Raw genomic sequence first — 14110 nt, 5'->3', positions numbered from 1 at the left:
TCACTCCCTCCGCACCTTCGCTGTGCCTTCATTTCGGTGCTTGATGCGGTCACGCACATGCACTACTCAGCCCCGACGTCCCTTGTTTCTAAGTGTGCTTTCCTTTGCTTTTCCCGGGTTTGGCTCTGGGATTGTCTGTTTTACACTCCTCCCAGAAAGTATAGCTCTTGTTTATTTGGGGTGGGGGGAGTTAGCTGCAAAACACTGAAATTGATCTGCAGCTCGGTGTGTCGAAATTACTCTCGTTATTTTATCGTTACTGAAGGGGACTGATGGAGCTTATCTAATCTGAGTCTTTCACAGAGTGGGACGCCTGGCCCGAGGGGCTTGCCCATGCCTGTACCTCACTGACAAAGCCTGGCCCCAACTCCAGGCCTCTGCTCCTTGTCCTGAATGATGCCCCCCAGCATTACATTGTGGGTTTCACCCAGGGGAGAAATTTTCACACTCTCAAGTGAGAATTGGCTTTTCTAAATGGTGGCCCTGATAATGCGGGAAATGAAGCTAAGGAACGAGCAAAAAAGAATAAGAGTTTTAAGTTAGAAAGATCAGAGTTTGGGAGAGAAGAGGGGAGGGATCCAGGTGGAAGAACGCAGAGAAGATGCCCCACCCTCAGGAACTCAGAAGCACCGGCAGAACGACAAGAAAAAATACAGGGCTAAATAAGTCCAGCCTAAAATTTCCAAGACGGCAGTGTCTGTTAAAGGCCGTCATGTTCCTTGGACTCTGTTGTCTTTTTAAAAGTCATGATGATCTAAAGATTTGCCTCAGAGACGGCTGGATTGGCGCCCTTGCCAATGCAGGGCTTGGCCGGTCTGAAGTGCTGAGCGTTCTAATGGTGCCCTTTCCCCTGCAGTCCCAGAGCCCTTCGGGGGGGCCATCATCATTGGACAGGAATCAATCACCTATCACAACGGTGACAAATACCTGGCAATTGCCCCTCCCATCATCAAGGTGAGCAGCATGCTTTGGCTTTGCTTGCCTTCTCTGGTTTTTGCCCTCATTCTTACCCTCCTCCTTTCTTTCTCCCCATTTGTCAAAGGGACATTTCTAGATGTCCATCTTACTGTTTACTATGTGTGTAAGATACTATGTTGGTCATTGGGAATACGAAGAGAGATTGGCCTGGTTTTGCTTACTGAGAGCTTGCTCACTAGCCGAGAGAAAGAATAATCAAAGGAGGTTTACTCTTTCCATCTACTGGGGCACCTTTAAGAAGGGAAGGATTTTGCAGATTTGATTAAATGTTCTCAGAGCTGAAGTCACGTGAAGGTAATATAGTGATGTGATAAGTTATATAAACTTAAAAAACTCGTCAAAAATTTCAAATCTTAGTGTTTCAAGTCATAAGAATTAATACTGGGGCGCCTGGGTGGCTCAGTCGGTTAAGCGACCGACTTCGGCTCAGGCCATCATCTCACAGCAAGCTCGAGCCTTGCGTCCAACTCTGCGCTGACAGCTTGGAGCCTGGAGCCTGCTTCGGATTCTGTGTCTCCCTCTGTCTCTGACCCTCCCCGGTCATGCTCTGTCTCTCTGCGTCTCAAAAATAAACAAATGTTAAAAAAAAAAAACCAAAAACGAAAACAATACATTTAAAAAAAAGAGTAAAATAGTAAGTTAAAGGGTGAATAACACAGTCTGTGGTAGCATTAGCAGTGGGAAGAACTGGGAGTCGTGAGCATAAATAACAAAATCTGTGAGAGTATTCGTAGTCCAGTGACTGCTTACAGCTGCTTCCTACTTTCTGTGTATTTCTGTTTCCCAGGAGGAGAATCTGTAAATGAACACTTCAGGTGTATTGGGTTCCTCAGAAAATTGTGTTCAGAATAAGAGTGAACACACGGAGTGTGTGAAACACTCACGCGTGGAGTGTTCGCTCAGTGGGTGCCTTGCCTGTGAAATGGCTGTGCTTGCTGAGGGGAATGGTTCACGAGCGTTTGCTCTCTGGTTACGGGAGACCGCCTCTAACCACTGTGTCTTCCCTCTTGGCAGCAAAGCACGATCGTGTGTCACAATCGTGTGGACCCCAATGGTTCCCGCTATCTGCTGGGGGACATGGAAGGGCGGCTCTTCATGCTGCTTTTGGAGAAGGAGGAACAGATGGACGGCACTGTCACCCTCAAAGATCTCCGTGTGGAGCTCCTCGGAGAGGTAAGGGCTGGTCCCTGCTCTGCTGTGTCCTGCTAGCGCCCTAGTGACCCTAGATGTGGGGCCTCGCACTGCGACCGGGAACTGAATTACTTAACACCCAGCAGCAAATGGTCAGTTCTGCTGTGGGAGGTGGTTTCCAAATGAGTTAGATGTTGGACGACCTTGTGGGCAGCTCGGCTTGGCTCTGCATTGCCTCAGGCACACACAGGGGGCGAAGTGGAAAGGATTCCATTCAGAATTAAAGGTTACTCAATTCCAGGTTCCCCCAAAGTTAAGAATTCTAGGGGTTTGTAATTATTTTGAGCAGACCGGAGCCATTGGGATTAAGACGATCGTTTGGAGCAGGCACCTGTAAGAGAAAGTATGGATTTTTCTGAGTGTGAGGATATGATAAATGGAGCCACAACTTCAGAGATTTAGGAACATTTGTTTAGTGGGGCCCGGGGAATTTGAAATGGAGAATTGTTCTGGGATTTGTGGCCGCAGCTGTTTCCTTTCTTAGCAGCTGTCTGAGCAGTGAGGGGACGGTGGTAGGGACAGTGTCAGGCCCCCAGGGGTGGCCATTCTGACGCCTTTCATGCCATTGGCTTTCTCCTAGACCTCTATCGCCGAATGCTTGACATACCTCGATAACGGTGTGGTGTTCGTTGGGTCTCGCCTCGGTGACTCCCAGCTTGTGAAGGTGAGAAGATAACTTTCTTCTTTCTGGCTTCTTTTTCGCCATCTTTGCTGCTTCTGTGTCGACGTTTCTCCTGTGTTGGGAGCGTCTTCATTTCTTCATTGCATCTGTGTCCATACTGTGCAGCCGTCTCTTTGGTCGATTTCACTTCTGACCCTGACTAGCTCTTTGTCTTAAAGGTGTATTCAACACATGTGCCAGGCAAGGTGCTGGGCGCACTGGGTACAATGATGGACAAGACCCAGCTCCTGCCTTTAAATAGGTCATAGTCTAATGTGCTGGATCCCCTTTGGAGTACGAAAACTTTGGATTTCTCTGTGGAGAAATGCATGTACACATTTTACATGAATTTCCAAACTGCTTCTTTAAAATGCATCCATGGGACTCACAGATTAGAAATCCCTGACTGGTTCGTGGGTCTCCTATAAGCTAACCATGTTCTTTAGACATTGAGCCCCTTCTAGAAGCTTCAAGTGGAGTACAAGAAGGGCAGGTCTTATAGGGTTCAGAGTTTCTCTTGGATGATAACCGTTTCTTCAGGGTGGATCTCTTAGGAGCATTCCAGGACTAACCTTGTTTTTTCTTGCTAGCTCAATGTTGACAGCAACGAACAAGGCTCCTATGTAGTGGCTATGGAGACCTTTACTAATTTAGGACCCATTGTGGACATGTGCGTGGTGGACCTGGAGAGGCAGGGGCAGGGACAGGTAAGAGGGTCATCCTAGAAATGGATGGTTGATACGTGTCCTCAGACTGTGTTCTCCTAAGCTTGCCTGTCCGGAGCAGGGTGTGCCCACTGAAGATAACTTTTAAGAGCCTTGCTCTCTAATCCCGATGATGCAAGGATAACTACCAGTTATTGAGTGCATTGTGAGGCCTGTGATACAGATCTGTGTTATCTGTGATCACACGAGCACCCTGCTAAGTAGGAGTTCTTGGCCATTTCAGAAGTGAGGACACTTGGGCTGAGAAAGATCAAGTAACTTGTCCAAGGTCCCATAACCCCCGAATGGCAGGTGTGTCTGACTCTAGACCCTCTGCTCTTAGTACGCTCTAGGTTCCAGTGAGGGGAGCCAGCTTGCTAGGAGCACTGGTAGTTCCTTTTCGCTTCTCAGACAAGAATGTCCTGTCTGCTTGGAAAATTTGAGGGACTTGGACGTCAGCCTCTGCCAAGTCTGCATCCTCAAACGTAGCTCCACTGGAAGGGTCATTGGGTTTAGGTATAGCTTGTTTGCTTTCTGGGCATGGGAAAGACAGCCCCAGGCCAGGAGTGGGTGATTGAGAAACACTTCCTCTACTTGCAGCTGGTTACTTGCTCTGGAGCTTTCAAGGAAGGTTCCTTGCGGATCATCCGGAATGGAATTGGAATCCATGAGCATGCCAGCATTGACTTACCAGGCATCAAAGGTAACCTTCTGGTGGACATAGGATGCAGGTCTTACTTGAGTGACCTTGGCCTTTAGCCTCATTACGTGTTGTGAAGGCATTTGGGTGGGAGCTAGAGGAAAGCAGGTCAAATGAAGAATTACAAAAAATGGAAAAGACAAATAAGCAGTAGAAGCTTAAACATGTTTAAAAGTGCCAAAGTAAACTTGAAATTATATATTATTGACTAAAATTGAATAATGGAGGAGAGAAATGGAAAAGTTTGTAAGTTAAATTTAATGTTTCTCTAAGGGAACTAATAGAATCCCTGAAACAAGAGGACACGGAGCCTGTCCCGTACAGGTGTGTGTAGTATAAAGGGGGCTTCTGGAGCAAAAATACAAATCTCAATTCCAGGAGAACTATAAGAATCAAAAAGATCAAAGAAAGACTACATAGTGAAGGGCTTTGCTGATATGTAAGTGGTAGATGTGACCCAGGATAATATGATGGAACGGCTAGCAGACATCTGCACGAGTGTCTGAAAAATCTGATTTGTCATATTAGTAAACGTGAATTGGTTAAAACTCACGTATTAAAGGAGAAAGACGATAAGATTGAATCATAAAACAAAACTAATTCAAATATATATATGTAGATATCAGGAGAAAGTTCAGACTATTAAGGAATAAGAGAATGGAAACAGGTAAAGAAATAGAGGTTTATGAGTTAGGAAGAGGTCATAAAACTACAAAACCCAGGAGGATTGACTGAAAAACTAGACAAGAATTCATTAAGGTAGCAGGGTATAAAATTAATGTGCTGAAATCAATAGCTTTCATGTGAACACACAGTCCATTAGAAGGTACAGTGGAGAGAAGGAGCCAATTTACAATAGCAGTAAAAAGGCAAAATACCAAGGAATAAATTTTATAAGAAGTGTGCAAAACCTGTACAGAGAAAACGTTAAAATACTCCTCAAGGGTTCAAAGAATAGATTGGTCAAATGAAAAAAAGACATGCCAAGTTCCTACAAATTAAATTGTAAAGTAGTCTTTGACCTATTTTTGTGTTTAATGTATCTCAATAAAAACATCAAGAGGTTTTTTTTTCCTTGACCTAGATAATCTGAGATCCAAATGGAAAAAGGAAGAAACAAGAGAAGCCAGGAAGACTTAGAAAAGCAGCGAGATGGGACTAGCCCTACCAGATATTAAAATGTGCCATTAAACCTCAGTAAATAAAAGTGTGGTTTTGGTGCACTCACAGGCAGAGTTCCTGGTACAGACTCAGAAATCCAGAAATTAAAAAAGAAGTCCCGAAATAGACACAGTTATGTGGGAATCAAGTGTAAGCTATAGTGGTGATATCTCAGTTCAGTGAGAGAGAGATGATTTTTTTTTTTTTAAGTTTCTTTATTCTGAGAGATCACGCATGTGTTGGGGAGGGACAAAGAGAGAAGGAGACAGTCCCGAGCAGGTTCTGGGCTCTAGGTACAGAGCTTGACTTGGCGCTCCATCTCACAACCTGTGAGACCTGAGCCGAAATCAAGAGTCACACACTCAGCCAACTAAGGCACCCACGTGCCCCAACATGATTTTTTAAAATGTTTATTTATCTTTGAGTTAGCACCAGCAGGGGAGGGGCAGAGAGAGAGGACAGAGGATCCTAAGTGGGCTCTGCGCTGACAGCAGTGAGCCCCACGAACCGTGAGATGGTGATCTGAGTCAAAGTCGGACTCTCAACCAACTCAGTCACCCAGGTGCCCCAAGATGATGCTTTTATAAATGTTTTTTTAAAAAAAATTTTTTTTGTTTTTTATTTAGTTTTGAGACAGAGAGAGACAGAGCATGAGTGGGGGAGGGGCAGAGGGAGAGGGAGACACAGAATCTGAAACAGGCTCCAGGCTCCGAGCTGTCAGCACAGAACCTGATGCGGGGCTCGAACCCACAAACTGTGATCATGACCTGAGCCGAAGTCGGACACTCAACCAACTGAGCCACCCAGTCACTCCTATAAATGGTTTTTGATAAATGGTGTTCCCAGTGATCAATGGAAAAGATAAGTTTGGCTCTGTACTGTATTTTGTATACCTTACTAGAATCCAGATGGATCAGACTTAATGTAAAAAGGAGACTGTAGAAAAATAAGTAAAATGTTTAAAAAATGAATACAAAAGACTGTAGAAAAGTTAAAAGAAAAAATTGTCAAATTTCTTTATAATTATTTCTTTTTTTTTTTTAAGTTTATTTCTTTTGTGAGAGAGAGCAAGCGGGAGACAGAATCCCAAGCAGGCTCCACTTTGTCCATGCTGTACTGATGCGGGGCTCAAACTCACAAACCGTGAGATCGTGACCTGAGGCGAAGGCAAGAGTCAGACCTTTAAGTGCCTGAGCCACCTAGGTGCCCCCTTTATAATTTTAGAGTGGGGAAGGTCTTTTAAACTCTGTGACTCAAGTACAGAAGCAGAGGGAACGATTGGTTAGTTCAGCAACATAAAAAGAAAACACTTCTGCATGGCAGAAACAAAGCACTGTAAGGTTCAGTCATGAGAAATGGCAAACCGGATAAAAATGTTTGTAGTTCACCTTACAGACAAAGGCCTAATCACCCTAATTTATCCAAACATTTCTATAAAAAGAATCACCAAAAATTCCCGTCCCCACATGGTCAAATAACACGTGTGGACAGGTAACAGGCCTTACTTGTAGGAAGGGAAATGTACATCAGAACTGAATAGTGGTATCATTCTTTACCAGGTGACCAGAACCCAAAAGTTTGACAACACCGTGTTGGTGAGACTGTGAGGAAAAGCATGCTTATTGGCACTCTCTGCCAAAACTCCACATGCTTTTAATTTAATGACTTATAGACAATTCTGTTTCTAGGCCTCCACCCCATAGACCTTCGTATATATAGAATGACATAAATAGGAAATCATTTATCGTGGCATTGTATGCAAAATACTGAAAAAGTGTCCATCAGTGAGGACTTGATAACAAACTGATCTGCCTGTACAATTAAATGCTGTGTAGCTGTTAAAAGCAAGGTACTATTCAGTTCTGATAAGGGCTTAATAGAAAGTGGAAAAGCACGGTGCAGAGTGGTGTATGGTGGGCCGTTATATGTGTGTGTGAGAACAAATTGTGATTTGAGTCCTAGAAATGTATTCTCCTCTTCCAAATTATGTATTTTGTAAGATTTGATTTTCAAGTAATCTCTGCGCCCACTGTGGGGCTCGAACCCATAGCCCTGAGATCAAGAGCTGCATGCTCCACTGACTGAGACAGCCAGGTATCTATTATATTTGTATTTGCTTGTAAAATACTGCCAATTTCCTTAAAACTTTTTTTCCTTTTGAAGAGTAAACAAGAGACTATTGATGACTTATTTGACAGATTTTGGGGAGAGGGATAGGAACAGAACTCCTGTGTACACATTTTAAGACAAATTGTGATTTTGAGTCCTAGAAATGTACTCTCCTCTTCCAAATTAAAGGGAAAACTTTAAAGTATTAGGCTCAAAACAGTTTTAAAAATAACTTCTTCAGGGTCTCCAAGCCAAGAAAGAACGGAGTGGGTGTTTCAGCCTCAGGATGGGCCCCACAGAGTTGCCGCTGCGTGGGGCCAGGCCGCCCTTCCTTAGATGTGGGGAGTGTGGGTTGGGCCGAGCTCTGCATCTTCCTCCTTGATCTGTGTTCCAGGTCTGTGGCCACTGCGGTCTGATCCTAACCGGGAGACCGAGGACACTTTGGTGCTGTCTTTTGTGGGCCAGACAAGGTAAGGGCGGGTCCGGTGCCAGCCCCAGGCGCTCCCGTGAAGGGTGCAAGGTGGGGAAGCTGGGCCGCCTGACCCCGGACTTCCCTTCTGCCGCAGGGTTCTCATGTTGAATGGAGAGGAGGTGGAGGAAACCGAACTGATGGGTTTCGTGGATGATCAGCAGACTTTCTTCTGTGGCAACGTGGCTCATCAGCAACTTATCCAGGTAACTGAGAAAGGGACAAGCCCTGTGTGCTTGAATTTGACCTACGGTCCAGTAGAGAGCACTGCGGGATTTTAAAACAGTCTGTTATGACTCTAAAAGGAACAGGAATCCTAGGGAAAGAAAATAAAAATTACTTGATAACATACTACCCAGTGGTGGCTTAACTGTGGAATTGTTCCTTTTGGCTTTGTTTTTTTCTGAAATGTATGTGTATCGTATTTATTCACATTCTGTTTTAGAGAGTGGGATTGTAATATTCTTATGGTTTGGGGCAAACCACTAATTATGTTTATTTTCTGAGACACATTTTTTCTCATGTTTTAATAGTAACACACACCTATTTAGTGCTAATGCTCCCATCCCTGTATGACTGTCGTCAGCGCTCTCCACATTGTTAGAACCAGAATGTACTCTGTTCTGACTTTGGTTTAAGTCTACGTGAGACATGGGGGTGCGACAGCCTTTGTGCGCCTGTTAGCCTCAGAAGCCCGATTTCTGAGCGCCTTCCCACGCTCAGTTTTCAGTTTGGTGTGACCCTGGCACTGTTCACTTTTTGCACATCCTCCTCAACCTTTTGCACTTCTCTTCACTGTGACCCGAGTGGGTGTTTGGCCATGTTGGTCATGGTGCTTGTGTGCCTGAGGATTAATGACTTGTCTCCATCGTTCTCCACTTGGGTCTTCCTGTTAGTCGGCAAGCAGTGGTGGGCTTGGTAAAAGCCAGAGGGAAGGTTCCATTGGCTTGTGGATCAAGTGTGGGAGATGCCCACATACTGATTCATTGCTTTGTCAGCGTTTTCTAACTCGTGGCCTGAGCACTGGCACCACCAGCTCGTGTTTCCGTTATTAAAGGGCTTTCCTTTTTAAATAGAAACTCTGTTTTGATCAATGAGATGAATTGGTAATGTTGCACGGTCATTAACTTGCTTTTTGTTTTATTTCAGTGGTAAAATAGATTCATTAACCTTATTTCAGTAGCCTTTACTAAAGGATTTTATTGTTTTTTTAATGTTTAATTTGAGAGAGAGAGTGGGGGAGGGGTGGAGAGAGAATCCTAAGCAGGCTCTGTTCTATCAGCGCAGATCTTGACGTCAGGCTCAGTCTCACAAACTTGTGAGATCAGGACCTGAGCCGAAAGCAAGAGTCAGATGCTTAACCAACGGAGCCATCCGGCCTTCCCTTAAGGCTTGAAAAAATTTTTTTTAAAAATGTTTATGCTCCAGGCTCTGAGGTTGTCTGCACAGAGCCCGACCCAGGGCATGAACTCACGAACCCGCTAGTTCATGACCTGAGCTGAAATCGAACCCTCAACTGACTGAGCCACCCAGGTGCCCCTCCCCTTAGTATTTGATTTTTAAGTAATCTCCACACCCAACATGGGGCTCGAACTCATGACTCTGAGATCAAGAGTCGCACTCTCCACCTACTGAGCCAGCCTGGCGCCTCTAAATTTTAAAGTGTTTTAATGGCTCAAGCGTAGTAAAGAACTTGACTATTTTATAAGACAGATTTTTGGGTTGAGAAAAACTGCTAGGGGGTAGTCACAGGGTCTTTCTCCACTGGTAGTTTTCCTAAGCCTTCAGCAGAGTGACACAGGCTACCTTTTTTTCTGGCTGTAGGTACGGCAGCTAGAAGCAGCCTTGAGCCGGCCTTCTTCAGGGCTTCACCTACAAATGGCATCTGTTGGAACTAATCGTTGCAGGTGTTTGGGGAAGAAAAATATGTAGCAGAGAGGACTTGCCTAGTTTGTTTGAGGGCTCCACTAGGGTGCTGTTTACCACCTTCCCACTCGTGGATGGATCCCAGCAGGTGCTGGAGACATTGCTCTTTTCTTTCTAGATCACGTCCGCATCTGTGAGGTTAGTCTCTCAAGAACCCAAAGCTCTGGTCAGTGAGTGGAAGGAGCCCCAGGGCAAGAACATCAGCGTGGCCTCGTGCAACAGCAGCCAGGTGGTGGTGGCCGTGGGAAGGGCCCTGTACTACCTGCAGATCCACCCTCAGGAGCTCCGACAGATCAGGTGTGTGCTGGTTGGCCTGTTCTTCTTTTCCTCTCCTGTTCTCTGGGGCTTCCCTCATCCTCGGAGTCCTTCCTCTGCCATATTCCTCTTTGTTCAGCCACACAGAGATGGAACACGAAGTGGCCTGCTTGGACATCACCCCACTGGGGGACAGCAACGGGCTGTCCCCTCTCTGTGCCATTGGCCTCTGGACGGACATCTCTGCGCGTATCTTGAAGCTGCCCTCTTTTGAGCTGCTGCACAAAGAGATGCTGGGTGGAGGTGGGTGTCTCGTGAGGACCCTCGGAGGGCTGGGGTCCGCGTCAGAATGCGGAACCAGAGCTTGATGTGCCCCTTCCCCACAGAGATCATTCCTCGTTCCATCCTGATGACCACTTTTGAGAGCAGCCACTACCTCCTTTGTGCCTTGGGAGACGGGGCACTTTTCTACTTTGGGCTCAACATTGAGACAGGTGAGCGTTGCGCTTTGAACGGGGGCTCTTTGAGAAATCAGGAGTGGGGGGTTGGGTGCCTAAGCCTTAGCCTACCGCTCTTGAACCTCCACAGCCCAGCTCTTTGTCCCGTGTCTTGTCCTTTTGTCTCCTGATGCCCTTCTTCCTGTAGGCCTGTTGAGCGACCGGAAGAAGGTGACTCTGGGCACCCAGCCCACAGTGTTGAGGACTTTCCGTTCTCTTTCTACCACCAACGTCTTTGCGTGCTCTGACCGCCCCACCGTCATCTACAGCAGCAACCACAAATTGGTCTTCTCCAACGTCAACCTCAAGGAAGTCAACTACATGTGTCCCCTCAACTCTGATGGCTATCCTGACAGGTGAGCCTCTTTTTCTTTTCTTCCGCAGGTGCCACTGATGGGGGGTCGTTCCTCAAACCCGTCCCCTCTAGCCTTTTCCCAAAGTTGAGTCCATGTAAGTAGCTGAGAAGGGAAACATAGAACGGAGGTTTACAGCTCTGGCTGCCCTTTAGAAATCCCTGGGATGCTTTTTAAAAAGTACAGATTTTTTCTGACTCCTTTTCAGATTCTGATTCTGTAGATCTGGCGTTTGGCTGTAGAATCTGTATTTTCAGGAAACCTCCCCAGTGATTCAGATGGTTAGTCAAGTTCCGAACCCCTAATTTACAGATGATTGTGTATTCCCCTGGAGCTGGGGTTCTCATAGTGTGATTCCCCCTGGGAGCCAGAGCACCAGCTGGAGTAAACTCTCAGGTCTCAAGGGGGATGGTGGGGGGCCAGCACTCTCGCTCATTCTGATGCAAACGATAATTGAGGTACACAGCTGTAGATTCTGATGCTACATTTTAGCATCAAATGGAAAGCATTTAAAAATCTCAACCCTGGGTGGGTCTGTCAGTCTGTTGAGTGCCTCAGGTCCTGATCTCACAGTTTGTGAATTTCATCTGGCTCTCTGTTCAAAGATCCCTCTCTCTGCCCTTCCCCTGCTTGCCTCTCTCTTGCCTCTCTCTCTTTCTCTCTCTCTTTCTCCGTTTCTCTGTCTCTCTTTCTCTCGCTGTCTCTCTCAAAAGTAAATAAACATTAAAAAAAAATCGCAGCCTAGGCCCACCTGGACCTATTAGTGAGACGGGCAGTGGCAGGGAGACCAGGCAGCTGAATGTTTCAGGATCTCCCCCCACCCCCTTGTGATTTTTAGCATAGAGTCCAAGTTGAGAACCATTAACTGGAGTAAGCTAGTGTAATTCTGCCTTGTCTTCCTTCCCCTTACGGAGTTGCCTCCTAGAATCCTTTCATTCCTTGGGTCTACTCAGTCTAAACCCAGACCCTTCTTTCCAGCCTGGCACTGGCCAACAACAGCACCCTCACCATTGGCACCATCGACGAGATCCAGAAGCTGCACATTCGCACGGTCCCCCTCTACGAGTCCCCCAGGTGAGGGCCAGGGGAGGAGGGCCGCGGAGCGAGACCATCTGGGTGTCGGTGTGGGCGCTTCAGACCTGTTCTGAGAGGCACTGTCCACGCCTGTTCTCCAGGAAGATCTGCTACCAGGAAGTGTCCCAGTGCTTCGGGGTCCTTTCGAGCCGGATCGAAGTCCAGGACACGAGCGGGGGCACAACCGCTCTGAGGCCCAGTGCCAGCACCCAGGTGAGGGCATGGACACAGGAAGGTGGCAGCGCCGCAGGGCCGGTAGACTCTTCGGTAAAGGGTCGCGTCATGGGCGGCTTTGTCAGCCCTGGGGGAAGAGCTGCGCTAGCCGGCCATTATCCTCCCAGGTGGGCTAGCGGGGCTCCGGCATCACCGGGTCACAGAAGCAGGCCGCGAGCTGGACGCGGCGCCCCCCTGAGGGGGCTGGGAAGGATTTGGGGTGAGTGCGGCAGGCTAGGGCTTTGCTGCCCCGTATGCAGCCTTGCAGGATGCATATTCTTCTTCATCAATTGGGGGGCTTCGTAGGTGTGAATAACCAGGGGCAATGTTAGCATAACCCGCAAGAGGCGGGGTTCAGGGCGTATGCTAGCCGTGGGGCCTCGGGCAAGCCTACCTCCAGGCTTCTCATCTGCCAACTGTGGGTGACGGTCTACGGCCCCACATGACAGACTCAGCGGAGGTGTCAGCTGACACTTTCACTCTGCGAGTTCTCTGCTTTTGTTGCTCCCAGACGTCTGTGCTGGGACCTTCTATCCTTCATCCAGAGCACAAGATCTTTACGCTTTTCTTTTTGTTTCACGTGCTCCCTGCTCTTCCCATCGAGAGAGCTGAAGTCCCTCCCCTCACTGGGTTGCTTCAGTTCCTCATCAGCTGTGTTTGAGTGACTTGGCCTCCCTGTCTTAACGGTCGTTAGTAACCCTGAGACTTCTGTTTTGGACGGCTGTGGCAATTTTATATGGAATTTGGCTCCTTGTCCTCGGTCCCCATGTCCTCTCCGAAGCTCCCTGTTCTTCAGGCTCCGCCCACGCTGCCCACCCCGAGCTTTCCTCAGTCAGGTCAGCTTCTGTGCCCTGGGCCTGGCTGACGCCCTCCCGCCGGTGTGGCCAGCTGCCGTGCTACATGCGAGAGGGGCCGTGTGCTCTGTGTCCCCAGGCCCTGTCCAGCAGCGTCAGCTCCAGCAAGCTCTTCTCCAGCAGCACGGCGCCTCACGAGACGTCCTTTGGAGAAGAGGTGGAGGTGCACAATCTCCTCGTCATTGACCAGCACACCTTCGAAGGTGCACACGGACTCTTCCTGTCACATGGGGCCTGTGCCCTCCCTCAGCTGGCCTGTTCTGGGCTCTGATAGGTTCTGGAGTTTGGCAGACCTCGTGGCCAGCCATCCTAGGTGGAGGAGAACTGGGGGAGGGGGGGAACCTCTGGGCTGGCCAGGAGGCCAGGGTGCCGGGCCACCTCCTGTCCACATAGGCTGGGGAGGGACGGACACATGCCGAGGAGACAGGTGTGGCAGGAGGCAGTGTCCTGTCACAGCGGGGGGACTCCCCCCGAGCACAGGGGCGGGTATCTGTGTGTGCGGCTCAACGGCCAGTCACAGCTCCCCGTCTCCTTGCAGTGCTTCACGCCCACCAGTTTCTGCAGAACGAGTATGCACTCAGCCTGGTCTCCTGCAAGCTGGGCAAAGACCCCAACACGTACTTCATCGTGGGCACAGCCATGGTGTACCCCGAAGAGGCAGAGCCCAAGCAGGGTCGGATCGTGGTCTTTCAGTATTCCGATGGTAAGCAGGCTCCGTCCCCAGCTGTGAGGTTTGAAGTCCTGGGAAAGTAAGCAGACCTTGTGGGTTCACAGCCTCAGTGAAGTGCTAGATGGGCTCAGACTAACTGTGGGGACATGAGACTTCCGCCCAAGCTGCTGATGATCTGAATGAGTTTGGGGGAGGGGGTGGCGGACCCACAAGTAAAACCTAGTTTGTGTTTCTTCCTTTTCTACTCTTTGAAAGGAAGACGTGGGGAGAGGTGAACTCGGGTAAGAGAATCGAG

The 14110-nt window shown here is 48.1% G+C and overlaps 1 protein-coding gene across 1 annotated transcript in view; it reads left to right on the top strand.

Annotated features, from left to right (window-relative positions):
• The window catches only part of DDB1 (damage specific DNA binding protein 1), a 29890-nt gene that overhangs the window by 5681 nt on the left and 10099 nt on the right, over positions 1-14110 (top strand). Inside the window, exons 6-20 of the mRNA XM_077748913.1 lie at positions 857-954; positions 1993-2151; positions 2750-2833; positions 3421-3537; positions 4135-4237; positions 7899-7974; positions 8071-8179; positions 10018-10196; positions 10294-10457; positions 10541-10648; positions 10800-11007; positions 11983-12078; positions 12180-12291; positions 13225-13348; positions 13684-13848. Coding sequence (XP_077605039.1) covers positions 857-954; positions 1993-2151; positions 2750-2833; positions 3421-3537; positions 4135-4237; positions 7899-7974; positions 8071-8179; positions 10018-10196; positions 10294-10457; positions 10541-10648; positions 10800-11007; positions 11983-12078; positions 12180-12291; positions 13225-13348; positions 13684-13848 — 1902 coding nt within the window. The remainder of the gene's footprint in view (positions 1-856; positions 955-1992; positions 2152-2749; positions 2834-3420; positions 3538-4134; positions 4238-7898; positions 7975-8070; positions 8180-10017; positions 10197-10293; positions 10458-10540; positions 10649-10799; positions 11008-11982; positions 12079-12179; positions 12292-13224; positions 13349-13683; positions 13849-14110) is intronic.

The sequence above is a fragment of the Crocuta crocuta genome, unplaced genomic scaffold, assembly GCF_008692635.1.
Source record: "Crocuta crocuta isolate KB4526 unplaced genomic scaffold, BGI_CrCroc_1.0 scaffold323, whole genome shotgun sequence".
Lineage (NCBI taxonomy): Eukaryota > Metazoa > Chordata > Mammalia > Carnivora > Hyaenidae > Crocuta > Crocuta crocuta.
The sequence above is the reverse complement of the archived record's forward strand: the minus strand, read 5'-3'. Positions and strand labels throughout refer to the sequence as shown.